This window comes from Rhinolophus sinicus, linkage group LG03, assembly GCF_036562045.2.
Source record: "Rhinolophus sinicus isolate RSC01 linkage group LG03, ASM3656204v1, whole genome shotgun sequence".
Classification (NCBI taxonomy): domain Eukaryota; kingdom Metazoa; phylum Chordata; class Mammalia; order Chiroptera; family Rhinolophidae; genus Rhinolophus; species Rhinolophus sinicus.
In genome coordinates, this window is record NC_133753.1 from 79,155,691 (window position 1) to 79,180,254 (window position 24,564).

General features: G+C 36.8%; 1 protein-coding gene across 3 annotated transcripts in view; it reads left to right on the top strand.

Annotated features, from left to right (window-relative positions):
* NUBPL (NUBP iron-sulfur cluster assembly factor, mitochondrial) overlaps window positions 1-24,564 on the top strand; it is a 196,146-nt gene that overhangs the window by 166,131 nt on the left and 5,451 nt on the right. For all 3 annotated transcript variants that reach the window (XM_074328126.1, XM_019754548.2, XM_019754547.2), the window contains 2 exons: window positions 8,978-9,098; window positions 12,258-12,340. In XM_074328126.1, coding sequence (XP_074184227.1) covers window positions 8,978-9,098; window positions 12,258-12,340 — 204 coding nt within the window. The remainder of the gene's footprint in view (window positions 1-8,977; window positions 9,099-12,257; window positions 12,341-24,564) is intronic.

A 24,564-nucleotide genomic window follows, 5' to 3' on the forward strand; every position in this document is an offset into this window, starting at 1 on the left:
TGTGGATTATCCAAATTTGAAGTTTAGTAATGTTGAGATTCCAGGGAATAAGAGGAGTCTCCTTTAAATTTTTATCCTCTTTGGGGTTCTGATTATCTAGTTGGGCAAGTGAAGACAGGAAACTGATGGATTGAAAAATGGGGCAGAGTTAAGAGGCCATAGATTCTGTTGACAGTCGAGAGAGGTATAACTGAGGGTGTTATGGGGAACGGGACATCCATGGCCAGGAGAAGGGCTCCTGTAGGCTCAGTGAGGGGTGAAGATGGTGCAAATCAGGTCTTCCCTTATAAGTGTGCTCTTAATTACTGTGTTAAATCACCCCACTAAACCGTGTTGACCCATCTATTGTTCCAGGCCACCTGGTTCCATGAACAAAATCCTCTAGGTCATTTACTTGTCATCTTGTTTAGTGACTTCCACATACAAACCAGTAACCCAGCTGGTTTGAATTTTTGCTGTTATTTACTAACTTTGTGACTTTGAACAAATAATTTAGCCTCAGTGTTTTTTTGTTTTTTTAAAAGATTTTTTTTTTTAATTGGGGAAGGGGAACAGGACTTTATTGGGGAACAGTGTGTACATTCAGGCCTTTTTTTTTTTTCCCACAGTGTGTACGTTCAGGCCTTTTTTTTTTTTTTTCCAAGTCAAGTTGTTGTCCTTTCAATCTTAGTTGTGGAGGGCGCAGCTCAGCTCCAGGTCCAGTTGCCATTTTCTAGTTGCAGGGGGCACAGCCCACCATCCCTTGCGGGAGTCAAACCGACAACCTTGTGGTTGAGAGGACGCATTCCAACCAACTGGACCATCCGGGAGCTCAGTGGCAGCTCAGCTCAAGGTGCCGTGTTCAATCTTAGTTGCGGGGGGCGCTGCCCACCATCCCTTGCAGAACTCAAGGAATTGAACTGGCAACCTTGTGGTTGAGAGCCCACTGGCCCATGTGGGAATCGAACCGGCAGCCTTCGGAGTTAGGAGCATGGAGCTCTAACCGTCTGAGCCACTGGGCCGGCCCCAGCCTCAGTGTTTTTTGACCCATCTCATCAGTCACTGTGGCAGTTAAATGAGATTGTACATACAGTACTTAGCATAGACCTTAGTTAGCACATGGTACTGTATAGGGCGGTTCTGAATGTTACTGTTCTAGTGGTAGACTGTAGAGATCATTATAAACCCTCATTTTAGAATTCCAGGCATAGAGAAGTTTAATTATACCTCATGGACCCAGAGTTAGTTAGTTGGTTCTCGAGAGGAGCATGAATGCAGGCCTCCCCATTCGTTGTTCTTTCCATGCCACACTACTTCTGAAAGAGAAGACAAGAACACCCAGCTCATTTTTTAAAATTATAAAATCTGTATCCATGTTTCAAGGAATATACCAATAACTGGTTTAAGGCTAATGGAGAACTGAAAAGCACTTATGAATTTAATCTATTTCGGTTGTTATTATTCATTCTTGATTTAACAGTGAGTTTTTCCTCTTCATTTTTTCTTAAATCGTAGCTTTTAATCCTTGTGACAGGTTCCAACCAGCAAGAGTTTAACCTGATTGTAACCTTGAGAAATTGCATTATATAGTAACCTGAAAATCTTGCTTATTACTTACCTGAATCTGAGTTTAAAATGCCAAGAAGAAATTAAAATTGGAGCCTTTTGAGCCTGCTTAATTCAGTACATTTAGATACAAAAAGCCAATATTTCAGAGTAATGTTAATATTTCAAGAGAATCAATTTTTTTTTGAGAGTCAATTTTTAAAAAGTTAATAAAAGAAGTATCCTTCTGAGCCAATGATGGATTCGAATAACATAAGAATAACATAGGAGGTTTGTGGTGGCTGATATTAGGCAGGCATGTAGCATTTACTTTCTTTTAATAAAACTAGCTGAGGTAAAAAAAAAAAAAGAATCTGATACTTTGATGAGACATTAGGAAATGATTGAGCATGCTTACAGCTGCAACTCGATGGCATTATGTAAATTAAGCTGACAAAGCATCTGTTTTCTAATGTTTCTGCTCTTAAAGCATACACAAAATAGCTCAACAATAAACACAAACAGCTTAACAACATATGAAGTATTCACATGATATAAGGCTTTTTGGGGGTTGGGTGGTGGTTGTCATGAGGACATGAATACTTTAAGAGAATAATTTTTATGAACAAAATTGTAATATGGATATTTTAATGTTTTTTCTCATATTCACTGCACCTGTTTAAAACTCATTGATTACAGAGGGCTACTCTTACATGAAATAGGGCAGTGTTTTCTAATATTTTTAATGCTCAAGACTCTTTTTAATTTTCTCCCAACTAACCCCATCTTTTAAAAAAGTTGTATGCCACATAGTCTGTATACCTTAATTAATAAGTAATTTTTTTTCTTTTTAAATTAAATATGTGTATGTGTTTGACTGTTGTATGAGCTTCTGAACAGAAGGTGATATAACCCACTGAGTGTTATCCCATTCAGTTGATGTAATTCAACTAAAAGCAGAGAGATTTGACAGTTTATCTGTCCTGTATAGTCTTGAAGGTAAATGTTTCATTTCTGTTCATTTTTTAAAAGTACATAACCCACAGATCCTGATAAATGTTTTTGTGTATTGTTAGGACCTTAAAACAACATTAGGTAGAAGAACTGCCAAATAAGTTCTATAGTCAGAGGTAAATTATCTACAGCAGCAATGCCCAACCGAAATATAAAGATGAAGTAAATTTTAATAATATACTTAACTCAGGATATTAAAAATACTATAATTTCAACATGATATCAGTATAAAACCTGAGAATCAACCAACAGTGGAATTATATTTAAAATACCAGGAATGCTTAAAATTCAATAAGAAAAACACACACATAATAAATAGAAAAAAAATAGGCAAGAAACCTAAATAGACAATTTACAAATGAGAATATACAAATGACCAATAAACATGTAAAAATATCTTCAACTTCATTAATACTCATGTCAATGCAAATTAAAACCACAGTGCAAAGGAAAGCTGGGCACAGTCAAGAAGAATGAAGACAAACTGGGATGGCCCTTCAACTCTGCATCTTTCTTTCGCCACCTGTAACCAAAGGAAACCTTTCGAGTATAGTACTTAAGGCTTCACTTCCACCTCCCAGCTCTCATGCCACTTTACTTTTGGTGAACTTTAACCAGGAGTCATTGTAGTTCCCAATATAAATAAACTGACAATTGAATAGTACAGCACAATAATGAGTGGGTATGACAACACAATCACCATAGTTGATAAAATGAAAGAAGACGGATGGTATCAAATGTTGGTGAAGCTGTGGCATAACTGGAATTCGCATACCTTGCTGGTGGGAGCTTCTTTGGAAATTGGTAGAGCTTCATTGGAAAACTTTGGCATTTTTTACGGAAGTTAAAAATGTGTAGCCTACCTAATACCCAGCAAAAAAAAAAAAAAAAAAGAGAGAGAGAGAGAGAAATGTATAAAAACATTCATAGAAGCATTATTTATAATGGCCCAAATCTGGAGACAACAAAAATGATCCAACAAGGGAATGAAAAATTGTGAAAGAGGCATCATAGCATCTTAGGACTCACTGAAAAAAAACTACAGATATACATGGTTTAGCTAGATGAATCACACAGACACAGAAGAACACATTGCATGATTACATTCATATCAAATTCAAAACCAGACAAGATTAATTCATGGTGTTAGAAATCAGGTTAGCTAGTTTGCCTTTGGGGAATGTGTATTGGAGAGTATACAAGGTGACTTCTAGGGTACTAGCAATGTTTTATTTCTTAATAGCGTCATGGTAACATGGGTATATTTTATAAGTCCATTCAGTTACAGTTATGATTTGTGTACTTTTTTGTGTGTATTCATAACACACTTCAATGAAAAAGCTGAAAAATCTTAAAAAATAACCTGTAAACTTAAAACAAAGTATTGAGATTTTTACATTCTTTTATTTGTGCTAAGTCTTTGATATCCAGTATGTATTTTATACTTACAGCCCATCTCCATTCTGACTAGCTGCATCTCAGGTGCTCAGGAGCCATGTGTGATGAGTGGCTACCTTACTAGACATTGCAAGTCTAGAACTCCACTATGGCAGAGATTCTCTGGGGTTAGACTTTTATTTCAGATCTTTCCTTGGAGTGTCAGATAGAAAGAATAGGGGATTGTTCCTCCCAGGGACCTCATCTTAATTTTACTGCTACTTCTCTGTTTTTATAGAATGTTTTCTGTTTAAAACAGATGGTTGTCTTTGTGTGCAGGTACACAAGATGCCAAGTAAACCATCATTTTCGTTATTTGTGCTTATTTCTTTTTTGGTCATTCTTCATATGACCACCTTTTTAAAAAAGCAAACATTTTATTGAAGTATGATATATACAAAAGGGGACAAATTGTAAGTGTATATTTCAATGAATTTTTACAAAGTGAGCACACCCATTGTTTGTATTCAAGAAATAGAACATTAGCAGTTCTCCAGGAGCTTCTGCTTGTGCCACTTCCCAGGCGCTACTCCAAAGTAGAACCCAAATTATAGATTAGTTTTGCTTGTTTGTGAACTTTATATAAATGGCATAATAAGTATATACTTTTGTATGGCTTATTTTGCTTACAATTATATTTGAGAGATTCACTAATACTGTTGATGGTAACTATAGTTCTTTCATTCTCATTGCTGTGTAACAGCATTTCATTATGTAAATATACCACAATTTATTTGTCCATTTTACTGTTGATGGACATTTGGGTAGTTTCCCATTTTGGAGTAATTAGTACTCCTATGAACACATTTGTAAATGTTTTTTGGTGAGTATTATGTTCACATTTCTGTTAACATATAACAGAATTACTGTGGAATTACTGTGCCAGAGTACAAACATATCTAAGTGGATAACTATCAAAGAGTTTTCCAAAATGAAACTGAGTGTACTTGTTCCATGTCCTTACCAACATTTGGTAGTTTTTGTTTGTTGGTTTGTTTGTTGTTGTTATAACATTCATTTATTCTAATTAGGTCTTAAGCATAAATACAGAGGGTGCCAAAAAAATGTCTACATATTTTAGAAAAGGAAAAAACTATTAAAATTGTAATACTCAATATATACCAATAACAAAAGATGAATGCAAGTCATGTGTATACATTTTTTTGGCACCCTGGTATATGGACTCCCATTGTGGCTCTAATTTGCATATCTCTGATGATAAATTAACACTTTTTCTCAAGTTTGTTTGTCTTTGGATATCCTCTTTATAGAGTGTTTGTTAAGTCTCTTGCTCATTTCTCTATTGTATTATCTGACTTTTTTCTTATTGATTTGTAGGATCTTTATACATTCCAGATAAAAGTCCCTGGGCATGTATGTGTAGTATAGATACCATGTCCTGCTCTATATCTTGTCTTTTCACTATCTTCGTTGTCTTCTGATTAAGTTATTCATTTTAATGTAGTCCCACTTAACAAAAAAATTTTCATTTGTTTAGTGCTTCATTGTGTCCTGCCAGAAAAGTATTTGTCTGTCTCCAAGGTTATAAGTATATTGTCCTGTTTTCTTCTAAAAGTGTTATTATTTCACCTTTCACATTTAACTCTGTAATCCATCTGGAATTAGTTTTTGTGTATGGTGTGAGATTGGGGGTTTAGATTCCTTATTTTCCGTATGGATATCCAATTATCAAGCAGTGCTATGTCATCTCCATTATAAATTAGTGACTTTCATGTATGAGTCTGTCCTGGACTCTCTGTTCTGTTCCATTACAACTTTTTATTTAAGCAAATTGGAATACATGTGGGAAATCTGAAGATGAGAGAATTCAAGAGTTAATGGAATTAATTTATTCAAGATAATCTAGGAAGCAGTATTAGTGCATTTATCTGTAAACCAGAAGTTACATATTACCAGTAATAGAGCCAACCTTAATTGTCAAAACCTCTGAATTTCAAGCATATAGAGGATTATCTCCAAATTTTTTGATTATACATCCTTACCAGTAAGTGATGTTTGAGCATATACGTATTTATTAGTAAATTATATCTGCTGTCTGTATCATATACATACATTACTGCATTAATATGTTATTTTCATTATATAACACACACAAAATTGAAATTAAAAAGGAAATCATAAAATAGAAATCGAAATGTTTGTATTTTCTTCCTACATCCTTGCTATCAACCAAGGTGGGCTGAGTTATGTGTGCTAACAATCCCCAAATTTCAGTGGCTTAAAACAACACCAGTTTATTACTCTCATGTTATATGTCTGTTATGGTTTGGCTTCAACACTCCTTGGCACTGTTCTTACTCTGGCACCTAGACTGATGAAGCAGCCACTTTTGGAAGCTGGCTGGTCAGGGACAGAAGGAAAGATAATGGGGAATTAGCTTCTGCCTCGTTGTGACACATGTCACTTCTGCTCACATTTCATTGTCCAAACAAGTTACATGTCCTCACCTAATTGCAGAGAATAAAAAAACCTAACCTTGTGCCCAGGAGGCAAACTAGAATATTTTAGACAGCACTGAAAACTACCACCTGTGAAATGACTGATTTCACAGAAAACAGCCCTAGATTTGTATTTGGCTGAGAAAATAAACAGACAAAGACAAGTCCTCTTAGTTTTTCATCCCATGTTGTTTTTAAAACCCTGCAGTCCTGAGAAATGAGTCTGCGACAACTACAGGCACAGTGGTCTCTTGCTAAACCCCCTCGTGGCTTCCCCTTTGCACTCATTTAACCCCGACCCCTAACATGGCCTACAAGCCCTGCCTTTCACGCCTCATCTCGCTCCACTCACACCGGCCCTCAACCATACCGGCCTCTCAATTCCTTGAAGGAGATAGAGTCTCTACGTCTCTCTTGACTGTTTTCTTACCTTCTCCTTGTTTCTACCTGCTTATTCTTTAATTTTTAGGTCAGATATTTCCTCAAGGAAGTCTTCTGTGACTCCCAGGGTAGATAGTCTTCTCTTTTCTATACTCTCATAACACTTCGTTGCTTTGCTTCCAGAGAAGCTGTTCCAGTTTTTAAAGTAGATTGTTACACTATTATTTGTTCAATCTGTTTCCCCATTTAGCTGGGGAGCTCCAAGGGGAGAAGGATCGAGTCTGTTTTTCTCACCAGTGTATGCTGCTGCCTCTGTTGAGCCCAGTGACTGGCATATAATAGGAGCTTATTAAATATTGAATTTGGTTATAGTTTTATGTTTGTGACATTTGTGTATTCTCTATAGAGAACATGTCTTAGACATTTCTATAGTCCTTAGGGGACAGTTGGCTAATAAGAAGTTATTCATGCTTACTGCAAAGTGTGTACACCACGGCTTCATGCCTCCGTGTCTTGGGGAGTCCAAGAGATTCCAGAGAGATTGGAATGCACCCTCACCTAGATGTTCACATTATTTAGATGTTTTTCCTTTTCCCATTTCTTGAGTGGTATTTTGCTGTTCAAGTTGAAAGCCCTATAGTCAGGGGATATGCCACATTTAATATAAATGGCAGTGAAACTGTCCAAGCAATGAGTATATTATATAGAATAAATAAATAAGCTGTGTGATATTAAGCTGTGTTTTCTTTTAGCTTCTGGAGATGATACTGATTTACCAAAACACGGTGTGATTTATTTTTTTGTGATACTTTGCATCAGCAAAATGGCATACATTATTAGATGCTTGGAAAATGCTCACCTACATATTTTATCCCTCTCTATTTGTCTTCATTTATATGTGTCGTGGAAAACTTTAATCTTTTCTATTTCTCTTTTCATGAAGAATAACAAGTTTGATCACCATCTTGTCTATATGTTTTATTGTAGACTATCAGTGCTGTTCTTCATTTAAAATGCAAATGTCTTAGTAGAGATTATCTCTTATAATGATAATCTTATAGGTGAAATTGGTAGGATGATACAGACATTGTTATCTGTAAGCCTCTGATAGTTGCGTTCCCCATTTTGATTCTAGAAGACAACCACTGCTTCCCATCAACAAGAAATGGGATTAAAAGGAACAGGAATAAGGATTATATTTGCAGAGCCTGTCTATTTATTCAACAAATGTTTATGAAGTATTTTATGCCAGAAGCAGGGAAAACTCAGAAAGAGATGGGTACTTTCTATTAGGCTTTAAATTTTTGTTTCAAACGATAACATTCTGAGAAGAGCTGAGTTTCAGTCTTTTGCTAGTTACACATATGTCAGTTTTCTCACCTGTAGAATGGGGATGATACAGTACCCATCTCATGAAGTCCTTGTGAGGAGGGCATTTAAAGCATTTGTCCTAGTGCCTGGCATATAATAAGCACTCAGGATATGTTAGCTGTTATTCACTGTAAGGCTTTGTCCACAGTTAGCCTCTTAATGATTTTCCTGTGTTTCTCCTGCTTATTTTTTCCATGTTGCCATCAGAACCAAATTTCTGAAACACAGATCTGATTGTGTAACATTACCTCTTCCATACTATTTTCTCAACTTTAAAAACCTTTTGTGGTTTTCTATTGTCCCAAGAAGAAAGTCTCATGGATGACATTTAGCACCTAACCATGTGATCCTGCTGTCCTTACTAAACCAGCTTTTGCCGTAGCCCTGCCGCTAGGTTGCAGCCCAGGTAGGCCACACAAATTATATTTCATTTCCTTGTCTTGTGCTTTTCCTTCTGCCTAGAATTCCTGCTATAGACCTCAACCCCTCTTCCCACCCTCAACCGAAAGAAACAGTTTTCTGTGGGCAACTCAGAGATTCCTTTTATTCTTCCCGGACAGAATTTTGTGATCCCTGTCATTTATATATCTTTAACATTTTGTCACATTATTGAAAGTTAATTACATGTGTCTTTCTCTCCCACTAGCTTGTGAGTTCCTTGAGAGGAGAGCCCATAGGTTATTCATCATTGTGTCACTAAAACCTAGTAGGCGCACAATTGAAAACTTGTTGGAATATGGATTGAGATATGGTTGAATTTTGTTTTGATTTCAGTGTTTTTGTTATTCTAGGTTCTGGGCCTTGTCCAAAATATGAGTGTTTTCCAGTGTCCAAAATGTAAACACAGAACTCATATTTTTGGTGCTGACGGTGCAAGGAGACTTGCACAGACCCTTGATCTTGATGTCCTAGGTAAGACCACAGAATACACTTGCAGAGGAAATGGCAGAAGGAAAAGTAGAGATAAGGCATGGTGATGAAGAGTGTCTCAGAAAATGATGAATTGCTTTTGGCTTTGTGTTTTAAATTAAGTTAGTAGTATAGTGCAGTTCTATGTGCTAACCTTTCTTTCGAGAAGAGAGGTTTGTAGTCTAAGTACTGCAATTTGAAGCCCATATGTTAAATAATGGTCATCAGTTTGTAAGTTGGAAACATATCTCTCAGTATAAACAGTATATATGAAAATACCTGTTCCGTATGTTGTAGCAACTTTTGTGTCAATTCTCAGTGTGTATGATGAAATGCCATCCTGATCAGTTCTGAACTTATCAGTCCTTCTGCTTTAGAAAGACAGTGTTTTTTGTTTTCTGTAATCTTTTTATATGTGTCTGCCATGTCTATACAGTATGGCACCTGAAATTTACATTGTATATACTGTTCATGTTGCTGAATTGAATAATTAATTAAATGTTATGAGAAGAAGTAAAATCATGTGTTAAGGGAGCAAAACACAGATTATGGATAAAACATGATTTTTAAAAAGCCCACAACGAACTTTTTAGGAAACATGTTTTGATATTCTACTCATGACTGAGTTTCTGTTCTGGAGAAGGCAGATGTTAGATGCTGAATAAGGGAGCCATAGCATGAATTATTAGTTTTAGGTAGTTTACAATTACGATCCCTTACAAATCAAGGAATTTCAAAACATTGCCTATTATAATTACATTTCTAAAAGCTGATGTTAAATGTATTATTATTATACATTTGTGCTATAGCAACTACCACAATGCCAGGTGAATACTAATGATATATTTTGATACATTGCTATAATTACTGTCACTAATTATATTCTGCAACTGTTGTTTTATTTAACTAACCTAGAAAGTTCAATTTCCTAAATCTGCATAATAACATAACAGATTGACATTCACTTATATAATAAAGTAAATGTGTAATTATAATGGTATTATTGAATTATGCTGACTACATTGTAATTCCCTAATTTATAAATGGGCGGTAGGATTTTGTAAGTCAGTTATTTAGAATTTGAAACATACCTCCTCGAAAAACAATCTCACATATGGGAATTACTTTTTAACCAACATCTCACAAATGTATAATTACCCTAAAAATTTATCAGCAGTGTTGATTACTGACCACAAAACTGAATAGTGGCAGACTGCTGTATCTAACAGTGTTTTGGGAAAAATCATTTAGAGCTCCAACTCAGGGCACATCTCCTGCTTTGAATTCAGTCCTGGGGGCCCAGAGGGTATCCCGTGAACTGGAGCAGGGGCTGCAATAACAAAGAAGTTGGAATTGAAAATGAGGAACTGAAATAAGGGAAAGGGCTGTCACAGCTGTGACCTGTGACTGGTTGAAGCCCTCAGGAACCCTTATTTGTCTTTTATTATTCTGGCTGCCTCTTTAATTTATTTCATCCATTGGGCTGTGTTTTAAATGACTACTTGGTAAAATGGCTTTTCAGAACTTTATCCATTTTGATCTACGAGGATGATTTTTGCGTAGTAGTTAAGATCTCCGATCATCTCACAGAAACCCCTTTAACTTACATCCCTGAAATATGCCCTGCCTCCTTCACACCTACCCCTCAATGATACTTTTCAAGGCCACGCTGCACCTTACCCACTTTCCACACCTTTATTTTTATCCTTCTCAGTATAAAACTGGTACCCGGTTACCACTCTCACTGTGCCACCTGTTTTCTAACAAGGTTTTCCTTTTTTGGTCTCTCTTCTGTGCCTGTAGGTAGGATTGTGAGTCTCTGGAGGGCAGAAATGATGCCAATAGGTGGCGATATAAAGGAGAAGGTTTTACTTTTTTTTTTTCTACTGCCGTAGAAATGAAAGCATTTAGGATTCTTTACTATAAAGGCAGTTCATAAATCAAACGAAAAAACTTTATGGTTTTCTAAGTATTTTTTATAACATGTATTCTCCTGCCTGCCCCTGTGACAGTTTCCTGCAGTCTTAAATTCATCTGTAGAATATAGATATCAAATTCACTGAAAAGCTAATCTTTAAATGATTACTAAAATATTCATGTATTTTGTCATTTGGCTATTGAACATTTAGGAAAGACTTGAAAAGTTGGTTAAGATTTCAAAATTTGCTGACAAGAGGAGCATGAAATATCTGTTCCTCCATGCACTTCATAATACAAATTGTAGTAGGTTTTTAATTTTGTGATATATATACATCGTCTGCATTATTTACATTGCTGAATGACTTATTTATATAACACACACACAAACACACATTTCAATAACCTTTGCATGGGTTTGGAGTGGTTCTAAGAATGCTGAGGACCATAACAAGTCAACTCTTCTACTTAAGAGTCCATTTACTGCATTTTAAATCTCAGCCTTTTGAAAGGCTTCATTTGTAACGGTGTGGTGGAGAGAGTCAATGGATGATGAATCAGAGCGTTTCTACCTAAGTTCTTTTACCTAATAGTAATATGTCGTCAGGAAAGACATATCCTCCCAGAGCTGAAGTGAGTGTATTGGAGGTTCTCATTAGATACTTCCTGAGATCTCATCAAGCTCACAAGTTATATATAATGCTATATAGATTAATACACAATAAAAGAAAAATAATTCAATCTGATAAAGAGGCAGCTAGTTGAGATAACAAGTCTGGCCTACTTTTTAAGAGTTCTCTTTGCTTACTCATCTGCTGACAGCAGGAAGATTATTTTATTGTACTTTTTGTTGACTACTTTGCCTCCCTCTTTTCCTCTTTAATTTCCTCTTATGTGGCAGGATGTGTCTATATTAGGTACTGGAGGTAAAAATAATTTACAAATGCAAGCTATTTCTTGCTGGAAGATCTCCAGCAAAGTATAAATGAGAGGCCTTATCCCTTGATTGGCTGCCACATAGCTTCCATATGTATATATATGCGATCACTGTGTGGCATATTGTGCCCCTAATTTTCATTTGAAATTCCTTTCTTAGAGATTTAGCAATTTTATAATAGTCATAACTCAAGTTGATTTGAATCAATTTAGTTTAGATTTTATTTCTTTCTGAAGTTAAAATAGTGAAATTCCAAATGCTGATATAAATGTTTGTAGTGCTAATGGATATCTGGTGGGCTCTTTTAGGAGACATTCCCTTGCATCTTAATATAAGGGAAGCTTCAGATACAGGCCAGCCGATTGTGTTTTCACAGCCTGAAAGTGATGAGGTAAGTTATATTTTTAAATAATGTATTTTAATTGCTTTTACAGGATATATACTTTTTTAAAATTAGATTTTATTGGGGTGACTATTGTTAGTAAAGTTACATAGATTTCAAGTGTACAATTCTGTATTACATCATCTATAAATCCCACTGTGTGTTCACCACCCAGAGTCAGTTCTCCTTCCATCACCATATATTTGATCCCCTTTACCCTCATCTCCCACCCCCTACCCCAATACCCTCTGGTAACCACTGAACTATTGTCTGTGTCTATGAGTTTTTTTTCTCATTTGTTTTCTTGTTCTTTTGTTGTTTTTGGTTTATATACCACATATCACTGAAATCATATGGTTCTCTGCTTTTTCAGTCTGACTTATTTCGCTTAGCATTATAATCTCAAGATCCATCCATGTTGTTGTCACAAATGTTCCTATTTCATCTTCTCTTACTGCTGAATAGTATTTCACTGTGTGTATATACCACAACTTCTTTATCCATTCATCTATCAAAGGACATTTTGGTTGTTTCCATGTCTTGGACACCGTAAATAAAGCTGCAATGAACATTGGAGCACGCATGTCTTTATGGATAAATATTTTCAGATTTTTTGGGTAGATACCCAGGAGAGGGATTGCTGGGTCATATGGCAATTTTTTGAGGAACCTCCACACTGCCTTCCTTAGCGGCTGCACCAGTCTGCATTCCCAACAACAGTGTATGAGGGTTCCTTTTTCTCCACAGCCTCTCCAACACTTGTTACTATTTGTCTTGTTGATGATAGCCATTCTGACTGGGGTGAGGTGACATCTCATTGTGGTTTTTATTTGCATTTCTCTAATGATTAGTGATGTTGAGCATTTTTTCATATGTCTATTTGCCATTTGTATGTCCTCTTTGGAGAAATGTCTCTCCAGGTCCTCTGCCCATTTTTCAATTAGGTTGTGTGTTTCTCTGTTGTTGAGTTTCATGAGTTCCTTGTATATTTTGGATATTAGCCCCTTATCGGAGGCACTGTTTGCAAAAATCTTCTCCCATTCAGTTGGTTGCCTCTTTGTTTTGTCGATGGTTTCTTTTGCTGTGCAGAAGCTTTTAAGTTTGATACAGTCCCATTCATTTATTTTAGCTTTTATTTCCCTTGCCTTTGGAGTCAAATTCATAAAATTCTCCTTGAACCCAAGGTCCATAAGTTTAGTACCTGTGTTGTCTTCTATGCAGTTTATTGTTTCAGGTCTTATACTCAAGTCTTTGATCCATTTTGAATTAATTTTGGTACATGGTGACAGACAGCAGTCTAGTTTCATTCTTTTGCATGTGGCTTTCCAACTCTGCCAGCACCATTTATTGAAGAGGCTGTCTTTTCCCCATTGTATGTCTTTTGCTTCTTTGTCAAAAATTGTCGGTCCATATTTATGTGGTTTTATTTCTGGGTTCTCAATTCTATTCCATTGGTCTGTCTATGTGTCTGTTTTTCTGCCAATACCGTGCTGTTTTGATCATTGTAGCCCTGTAGTACAAGCTAAAGTCAGGGAGTGTGATACCTCCAATATTGTTCTTTTTTCTTAAGATTGCTTTGGCTATTCGGGGTCTTTTGTGGTTCCAGACAAATCTGATGATTTTTTATTCTATTTCTTTTAAAAAAATGCCATTGGGATTTTGATGGGGATTGTATTAAATCTGTATATTGCTTTGGGTAATATGACCATCTTAACTATGTTGGTTTTTCCAATCCATGAGCATGGAATGTCTTTCCATTTCTTTGTGTCTTCTTCAGTTTCTTTTAAAAATGTCTTATAGTTTTCAGCATATAGGTTTTTCACATCCTTGGTTAAGTTTATTCCTAGGTATTTTTTTCTTTTTGCTGCAATTACAAAAGGAATTTTTTTTTTATTTCTTTTTCTGAGATTTCATTGTTAGTGTATAGGAAAGCAGTGGACTTTTGTACGTTGATTTTGTAGCCGGCAACTTTACTATATTCGTTGATTGTTTCTAATAGCTTTTTGGTGGAGTCTTAGGGTTTTCTGTATATAGCATCATGTCATTTGCAAAGAGTGACAATTTAACTTCTTCATTCCCAATTTGGATGCCTTTTATTTCTTTCTCTTGCCTGATTGCTCTGGCAAGGACTTCCAACACTATGTTGAAAAGCAGAGGCGATAGGGGACAGCCCTGTCGTGTTCCTGAATGTAGAGCAAAGGGCTTCAGTTTTTCACCCTTAATTATGATATTAGCTGAGGGCTTGTCATGTATGGCCTTTATTATATTAAGGTATTTTCCTTCTATATCTGTTTATTAAGTGTTTTAATCATAAATGAATGTTGTATCTTGTCAAATGCTTTTTCTGTATCAATTGATATAATCATATGCTTTTTGTCCTTTATTTTGTTTATGTGATGTATTACATTGATGGATTTGCGTATGTTGAACAATCCTTGTGCCCCTGGGATGAACCCCACTTGGTCGTGATGAATAATCTTTTTAATGCATTATTGCCTTTGATTTGCTATTTTGTTTAGGATTTTGCATCTGTATTCATCATAGATACTGGTCTGTAGTTTTCTTTTTTTGTGCTGTCCTTACCAGGTTTTGGTATCAGGATAATGTTGGCCTCATAAAATGAGTTAGGGAGTACTGCCTCTTCTTCAATTTTTTGGAAGAGTTTGAGCAGAATTGGTATTGGATCCTCTTTGAAGGTTTGGTAGAATTCACTAGTGAAGCTATCTGATCCCGGACTTTTGCTTTTGGGAAGGTTTTGGATGACTGATTCAATTTCGTTACTACTGATTGGTCTGTGTAGATTTTCAGTTTTTTATGGTTCAGTGTAGGAAGGCTATGTGTTTCTAAGAACTTGTCCATTTCTTCTAGGTTATTGAATTTGGTGTCATAGAGTCCTTCATAGTATTCTTGGATGAACCTTTGTATTTCTGTGGCATCCATTATAACTTCCCCTTTTTCATTTCTGATTTTGTTTATTAATGTCTTCTCTCTTTTTATCTTAGTGAGTCTAGCCAAGGGTTTGTCAATTTTGTTAATATTTTCATTTCAAAGAACAGCTCTTTGTCATGTTAAGTTTTTCTACTGTCTTTTTGTTCTCTATTTCATTTAGTTCTGCTCTGATTTTTATTATTTCCTTTCTTCTGCTGACCTTGGGTTTCATTTGTTCTTCTTTTTCTAGTTCTTTAACATGTAATGTGAGGTTATTTATTTGGGATTTTTCTTGTTTCTTGAGATAGGCCTGTAATGATATAAATTTCCCTCTTAAACTGCTTTCGCTGCGTCCCAACAATTTTGGTAGGATGTATTTTCATTCTCATTTGTTTCTATGTATCTTTTGATCTCTCCTCTAATTTCTTTTTTGACCTGGTCATTCTTTAAAAGTATGTTGTTTAATCTCCAGGTATTTGTGGGTTTTCCTGCTTTCTTTTTGCAGTTCATATTCAATTACAAAGCCTTGTGATCAGAGAATATGCTTGGTATGATTTCAATCTTCTTAAATTTGCTGAGGCTAGTTTTATGTCCTAATATATTGTCTATCCTTGAGAATGTTCCATGTACACTAGAAAAAAATGTATAAGCTGATATTTTAGGATGAAGTGCTCTATAAATGTCAATTATGTCCATTTCATCTAATGTATCATTTAGGGTTGGTATTTCGTTATTTATTTTCTGTTTGGATGATGTATCCATAGCTATCAATGATGTATTTAGGTCCCCTAGTATAATTGTGTTTTGGTCAATTACTCCCTTTAGTTCTGTTAGTATATTTCGGTGCTCCCTGATTGGGGGCATAAATATTGATGACTGTTATATCTTCTTGTTGTATAGTCCCCTTTACCATTATGAAATGTCCATCTTTGTCTCTTGTTATCTTTTTCACCCTGAAGTCTGTTTTATCTCATATAATTATGGCTACACCTGATTTTCTCTGGGTACCATTTGCTTGGAGTGTCAATTTCCACCCTTTCACTTTGAGTCTATGCTTGTCCTTGTAGCTGAGATGTGTCTCTTGGAGACAGCATATGGTTGGGTTTAGTTTTTTGATCCAGTCTGCTACTCTGTGTCTTTTTATTGGTGAGTTCAGTCCATTTACATTTAGGGTGATTACTGATATGTGAGGATTTCCTGTCATTCTATCTTTAGTTTTCTGGTAAGGCAGTGTCTCCATTGTTTCTTTGCCTTTTTGTTGTTGTCTATTATTTCTATGTGGTAGTATTCTATGATGTTTCCCTCTGTTTCTTCTTTTATTACAGTATATATTTCAGTTCTGGATTTTTTTTTGTTTTTGTTTTTGTTTTGAGTGGTTACCCTTAAGGTTATGTAAAAGAAAGTTTGATATTTAGAGTATTCCATTTTCTTCAGCATGCTTACATTCTCCATTCCCATATTCCGGTTCAGGCCTTTACTCTCCCCCTTTTTATGTTTTGGTTGCCACAAATTGTCCCTGTTGATGGTGGTCGAATAGCCTCCTTTAATATTTCTTGTAGTACAGGCCGTGTATTAGAAAATTCCCTCAGCTTCTGTATGTCTGGAAAGGTCTTTATTCCTCCTTCATATCCAAAGGATATCTTTGCTGGATATATTATTTTTGACTCATAATTTCTCTCTTTCAATAGTTTGGATATTTGGTTCCACTCCCTCCTGGCTTGTAGAGTTTCTACTGAAAAATCTGAGGATAATCTAATGGGCTTTCCTTTGTTGGTTACCGTCTTCTTTTCCCTGGCTGCCTTGAGGATTCTTTCTTTGTCATTGATTTTTGACAGCTTCAATACAATGTGCCTTGGAGAAGGCCTGTTAGGGTTGAGGTAATTAGGTGTTGTATTTGCTTCTTGGATTTGAGGATCCAGTTCTTTCCACAAGTTTGGGAAGTTCTCATTGACTATTTGTTTGAATATACTCTCTGTTTCCTTCTCTCTTTCTTCTCTTTCTAGTATGCCCATTATTCTTATATTGCTCTTTCTGATGGAGTCAGGAAGTTCTTGTAGAGTTCTTTCATTTGTTTTAAGTCTCATGTCTCTTTCTTCTTCCATCCATGTCATTTCCAGGTTTCCATCTTCAATGTCACTGATTCTCTCCTCCATCTGGTCAACTCTGCCACCTAAGCTGGCTGTTTCATTCTTCATTTCTTCTACTGAGTTCTTAATTTCCAGAAATTCCATTTGGTTCTTTTTGAAAATTTCAATCTCTTTGGTAAAATGTTCATGTTGTTCTTTGTGTTTCTGAGTTCATTAAACTGCCTTTCTGTGTTTTCTTGCATCTCGTTGAGTTTTTTCAGAACTGCGATCTTGAATTCTCTGTCATTTAAGTCACATATTTTCATATCTTTAAGTTCATTTTCTGGAGACTTTTCACTTTCTTTCTGAGCTGTCTTGTTGCCTTGGTTATTCATGGCAATTAATGATTAATTATTTCTCTTTCTAGACATCTACAGGAGTGGGTTCTGCAACAGGTTGATAGGATGAGGCCTATCTTTTGTTTTACAATACTTGTTGGTATAATGTTTTATTTTCTCTCCTACTGCAGCCTTTTTTTTCTGTCTCACACTGTAGTGTTATGTTTTGTCTGCATTATTCCAGCTTCTCACACAATGGGGGCATTCTCTGGAAGATGGGCTTCTCCTCTGTGAATAGTTCGCCTGGGTCATAGGGCGCCACGTCCGTGGGGGGATGCGGAGAGCTTTTGAAGTTTTAAAGCTCTTCCTGCACCAGATTCAGAGCCCGTGTTTTTCAGCAGTTCAGTTTACTCCTGCAGGGATCCACCCAGATAGGTGGGGACAAGGGTGGATTGTGAGAGGTGGCCCAGAGCAATGGCCACGACCACCACCACAGCCGTTCCTGCTTCCACAGCTCCCTCCCCTTTGTGGGAACTAGTTGGGCTGTGAATCTGTGTTTGTGGTCCACAGTTCTCAGAATTGCAAATATTCTGTTCTTTTGATCTGACACTGCTGCTGTTCCGCTTCTAGCACTGGGCAGGTGGAGGCGGGGAGAGCTCTGGAAGGGTAGGGAGGGGGCGGCTAGGCTCAGTGCCTGAGGCTTCTGTTCTCTGTGGCAGTGAGGGCTTAAACCACCGTTTTCAGCCTTCTTCCCTCTGTCTTTGCTCCGAGGTCTCTGCCGTGAGCGTTGGGTTCAGCCATGTTATATTCTTTCTCCTCAGCCCTGTGGGCCATAAACGGAACCCTAACAGTTCGAGTTCTTCCCTCTCCCACAGCTGCGGTAGTTCCAGGATGCAGCGAGCTCGGAGCACTGAGCTAGGTCTGCGTCCTGTGCCTGCGCGGCCCCACCTCCACACTTCTCCCTTCCCTCCTTCCCTGCTCGCACAATTTGCCCACCTTTAGGTGAATTCAGTAGTGAGCCTCTTTGTGTTGTCTGTCTGCTATGCAGGGAGCCCTTTGTGGAGTTAAAGTTGTTCAATTTGTTGTAAATTCCAAGGGAGATTTCCAGAGGCTCACTGCATGTCGCCATTTTGATGACGTCCATGATATATACTTTTTGATATACAGAAAGAAAGTTGAGAAGATCAAGTTTAACTCTTTGCAATGCATATATTAAACAAAGATTTGTTAACTTATCCAAAGCATCTTTAAATGAATATTTTATATGGTAGGCATACCAGTGCTGGCTCTGAATTATCAACTGAACGAGTTCACCGACAAAGAATCATTACCTAACCAGTTCTTTTGTTCGTTCTTTTTCTTTTTTTGGCACTCAGTATGAATTCATAGGCCTTAAGGTTTGTTTTTAAAGCAGTTACTGATGCTGGAGATACTTTTTTCACTTACTGCAATAATGGCTGAATTTTGAACTACATGTTCCCTGTCATTCAATTGAGAATTCTCTGCTCTTCCCCTAGATGAATAAGACAGGCAGTTAGCATTAAGGTAAGATGTCAGCATTAAGGATGGACATTAAAAGTACTCCTATCTTCAATAATGGCTAAGTGAAATTAGCTACAGACTTTAACTATCAAATTAAAAAATATTCGTTTCATAAATTATTTTAAAGAGAGAAATGGATATGTACCCTGTATCTGTGAAGGTCAATGGATGAATTCCTATTCCACCAGTGTTAGATTCCTTTCTAAAATACTATTTTGCATGATTTCTTGCTGTGTTTTAATGTGATTTTTTAAATAATTTTTTAAATTATAGTTTACATACAATGGGATATTAGTTTCAGGTGTACAACACAGTGATTACACATTTATATAACTTACAAAGAGATCACCTCAATAAATCTAGTACTCGTCTGACACCATATATAGTTATTACAATATTAATGACTATATTCCTTGTGCTCTACTTTACATCCCCATGACCAATTTGTACTTCTTAATCCCTTCAACTTTTTCATTCATCCCCCCAAAACCCCTCTCATCTGGCAACCATCAAAATGTTCTCTGTATCTATGAGTTTGTTTCTGGGTTTTTTTTGTTGTTGTTGTTAATTTATTTGGTTTTTAGATTCTACATATAAGTGAAATCATATGACATTTGTCTTTCTCTGACTGGCTTAGTCCACTCAGCATAATACCCTCTAGGTCCATCCATGTTGTTGCAGATGTCAAGATTTCATTCGTTCTTATGGCTGAGTAATATTCCGTTGTATATATGTACCGCCTCTTTTTTACCCATTCATCCATTAATGGATACCCAGGTTTCCTTCATATCTTTGTAGATAATGCTGCAGTGAACATAAGGATGCACATGTCCCCGTGAAGTAGCATTTTGGGTTTCTCCAGATATAAATACCCAGAAATGGGATTACTAGGTCCTTCTTTGTCTCTTGTTATAGCCTTAGTTTAAAAATCTATTTTGTCTGGCATAAGTATTGCTACTTCAGCTTTTGTTTTTCCATTTTCGTGAAATATCTCTTTACTTTCCATCTCTTTACTTTCAGTCTGTGTATGTCTTTCGTCTGAAGTGAGTCTTTTATAGGCAGCATATGTAAGGGACTTGTTTTCTTATGCATTCAGTCACCCTATGTCTTTTGATTGGAGTATTTAATTCATTTACATTAAAAGTAATTGTTGATACATATGTAGATATTGACACTTTATTTTTCATATTTTTAATCTTTTATTTTTTTTTCTCATCTTAAAGAGGTCCTCTAAGATTCCTTGTAGTACTGGTTTGGTTATGATGAACGCCTTTAGTTTTTTCTTGTCTGGAAGCTATTTTTCCTTCGATTCCAAATGATAGCTTTCCTGGGTAGAGTAATCTTGGTTGTAGGTGCTTACTTTTCATCACTTTGAATATTTTGTGCCAGTCCCTCTTGCCTGCAAAGTTTCTGTTGAGAAATCAGATGACAGTCTTATGGGAGCTCTCTTGTAGGTAACTGCTTTTTTCTTGCTGCTTTTAAGATTCTTTCTTTGTCTTTAACTTTTGGCATTTTAATTGTGATGTGTCTTGGTGTGGGCCTCTTTGGGTTCATCTTGTTTGGGAATATCTGCACTTTCTGGGCTTATATGTCTATTTCCTTTACTGAGTTAGGGAAGTTTTCTGTCATTCTTTCTTCAAATTGTTTCCAATTCCTTGCTCTCTCTCTTGTCCTTCTGGTATCCCTATAATGCGAATGTTGGTACGCTTGCTTGATGTTGCTGCAGAGGCTTCTTAAACTCTCTTCATTTTTATGTCTTCTTTTTTCTTTTTACTATTCTGATTGGGTGTTTTTTGCTACTTTGTCTTCCAAATTGCTGATTTGATCCTTTGTTTTACCTAATGTACTGTTGATTCCCTCTAATTTATTCTTCATTTCAGTTATTGTATTGTTTCTTACTGGTTCTTTTTTATGTTTCTATCTCTATTTTTATGTTTTGTATCTCTGTTGAAGTTCTCCTTGAGCTCATTGAGCATCCTTATAACCAGTGTTTTGAACTGTGCATCTGGTAAATTGCTTGTCTCCATTTTGTTTATTTCTTTTTCTGGAGCTTTGTTGTTCTTTCATTTGGTAGATGTTTCTTTGTCTGCCCATTTTGGCTGCCTCCCTGTCTTTGTTTCTATGTGTTAGGTAGAGCTGCTGTATCTCCTCGTCTTAGTAGAGTGGCCTTATGTAGTAGACGTGCTGTGGGTCCCAGTGGTACAGTCTAGTTACCTGAGCTGGGTGCTCCAGGTGTGTCTCTGGTGTGGGTTGTGTGTGCCCTACTCTCCTTGTTCAGCCTTCGTTGCCATTTGCACATCAGTGGGAGGGATTGACCTTCAGGCTGATTGGTTGTGAGGACTGGCCATGACTACACTGGAGGAGCTGTTGTGCAGGAACTGTCCCTAGAGAGCAGCATTTGCTTTAGTGGGTCTCTTATGCCTGCCCAGTCTGCCCTTGAGATGTGTCATTTATACAGGTGGTTAGGTGGTTCTCTGGTGTGATCTAAAGCTGGCCACAGAGTATGTTGGTTTTGGCACCTCTTGGAAGGGGCTCTGTTACAAACCAAGGTCACCTGTGCCTGTGCCCTGCCCGGGGCCAGTTAGTGTGAACTACTAGGTGATCTGCAGATGGTGGACACTTGTACTGGACTTAGAGGTACCTGGGAGAGGCTAAGCTGTGAACCAAGGCTGGCTGCCACTAGTGCTGTGCTTGGGACTGTTCAGCAAGAGGTATCATGGGGCATACTGTGGTTAGATGCTGCTTGTTTGGGATTTTTCCACCTTTAAGGGATTTGAGGATAGGCCAAGCATGAGCCAACACAGGCCGTTTGTATGTAAAAGCCACTGGAAGTGGCTTGGGAGGGCCCACAAGTTGTGTGGGGTGGGGAATTAGGGAATCAGTAGAACACAGGAACCAGTTAGCTAGGTTGATGGAGACTCAGATATGGCAATAGGAGGGCTTTCCAAAGGAACAATGGCTTCTGCCAGCAAGCACTTCTGTCTAGGAGGAAGCTGCCCCCCCACCCCAGCCCTCTCCTTGAAGCCAATTCAGTTTCTTCCCTGGTGCCTTTTGAGGTGCTGCCCCCGCTCTGGAGCTCAGAGCGACTGATTCCATCAGTAAGTTTGTGCACGGACCCTTTAAGAGGAGCTGGGACAATAGTTGCCCTCCAGTTCACTCAGCTGCAATCTCTGCTGGTTTTCACAGCCAGAAGTCGTGGGGACTTCTCTTCTAGGCACTGAAATCTTGGGCAGGGGAGCATGGTGTGGCAATGGGACCTCTCTTGGTGGTGACCCCTGCAGCTAAGATATCCCTACTGATTTTCAGCTGCCACACATGGGAGTGGGACCAGCCTGTTTAGTGTCTCCACCCTTCCTCCCAGTCTCCACATGGCTCTTCTGTATATTCTTAGTTACAGGACTTCTGTTTAGCTAGAGTTCAGGTGATTCTCAGTGATGGTCATTCTGTAGTTTAGTTGTAATTTCGATAGGTTTGTGAGAGGAGGGGAGCACAGCATTTGCCTGTTCCACCATCTGGACCAGAAGCCTTACCTAACCAATTTTCTGATAAAGAACATGAACAATGAAAGTTTGTAGAGTTCTTATCTTGCTGGCTGTTACTATCTAAATGCCCAAGGTTATTATATTTGAAGTATATGAAGTTCAGCTGAGTGTTGAGAGAAAGAAACCTAATACAAAGAAACATTGAGTTGGATGTAAGGAAACTATAAACCATTAGAGATGGGATTTTCATTACATTTATTTTAATAACTATGATTGGGGAAGTGAGGTGGAAAAACTAATAGTGTTTTATTGGGGACACAGTTGATAGGTTTTCAAGATTTTTTGAGCTTTATGATTTTTAAGCATAAAATATTTTACTCTTTTTAAAAAATAGAAATAAAATCAATCATATATATCTCTTCTTTCCTAAGTAGCACTTGCTATTTAAGTTAGAAACTGAGCCATCATCTGGTACATCAGTTTTGATAGAGTTTTTGTGCGACTTTGCTAAACAGTCCCAATCAATCTTTTAATAGTTTTTCTCTTAGTTTTTCTTAGCTAATGAGTATAATGCTATTTTACTATTATTTTGTTTTTGTTCTTTTTAAAAATTATAGTTGATACAATATTACATTAGTTTGAAATCTATAGCATACTGATCTATATATCTATATCTATAGCACAGTGATATATATATACACATATATGTGTATATATATATATATATATACATATATATATATGCTATATATATATACTGGGGGTGCTATATATATACACACACTCGGGGTGCCAAAACAACGTATACAAGTGGACACTTTGGTGAATGTTGCTTAAGCAGTAGTTTGCCAACTCAGTAGTGTCTGGACACTATGGTAAACACGTTGAACACCACTTGTAATTGCAGGAGTCAAACATGACTATATATTGAGTATTACAATTTTAATACAGGTTTTTCCTTTCTTAAAATGTGTATACTTTTTTGGCACGATTATATATATGTATGTATGTAAATATACATATATGTGTGTTGTGCATATATATATATATATATATATATATGTGTGTGTGTGTGTGTGTGTGTGTGTGTATATATATATATACATATATATATAAAATCTCCCATATGACGTGATCACCATGACAATTTATTACAAAGTTATTATAATATTATTGACTATATTCTCTATGCTATGCATTACATCCTGTGACTTATTTTATAACTGGAAATTTGAACCTCTTAATTCTCGTCACCGTTTTTGTCCATTCCCTCACCCCCCTTCCTCTCCGGCAACCATCAGTTTGTTGTCTGTATCTATGAGTCTGTTTCTGTATTGTTTCACTTGCTTATTTGTTTTGACCTTCAGATTCCACATATAAGTGAGATCATGTGGTACTTGTCTTTCTCTCTCTGACTTAGTTTGCTTAGCATAATACCCTCTAGGTCCATTCATGTTGTCACAAATGGTGAGATTTCATTCTTTTTATGGCTGAGTAATATTCCATTTGTGTGTGTATGTGTATACACACATATATATCACATCTTCTTTATCCGCTTATCTGTCACTGGATACCTAGGTCACTTCTATATCTTGGCTATTGTAAATAACCAAGAACTGCAATGAACATAAAGGTATACACACACACACACACACACACACAGACACACACACACTGTGTGTGTGTCTGTATGTGTGTGTTGCCAAAAAAATGTATACACATTTTAAGAAAGGAAAACTATTAAAATTGTAATACTCAATATATACCAATAACAAAAGACGAATACAAATCATGTTTGACTTCTGCAATTACAAGAGGTGGTTACCATCAATGTCCGGACACTTCTGATTATGGCAAACTACTGCTTGAGCAATGTT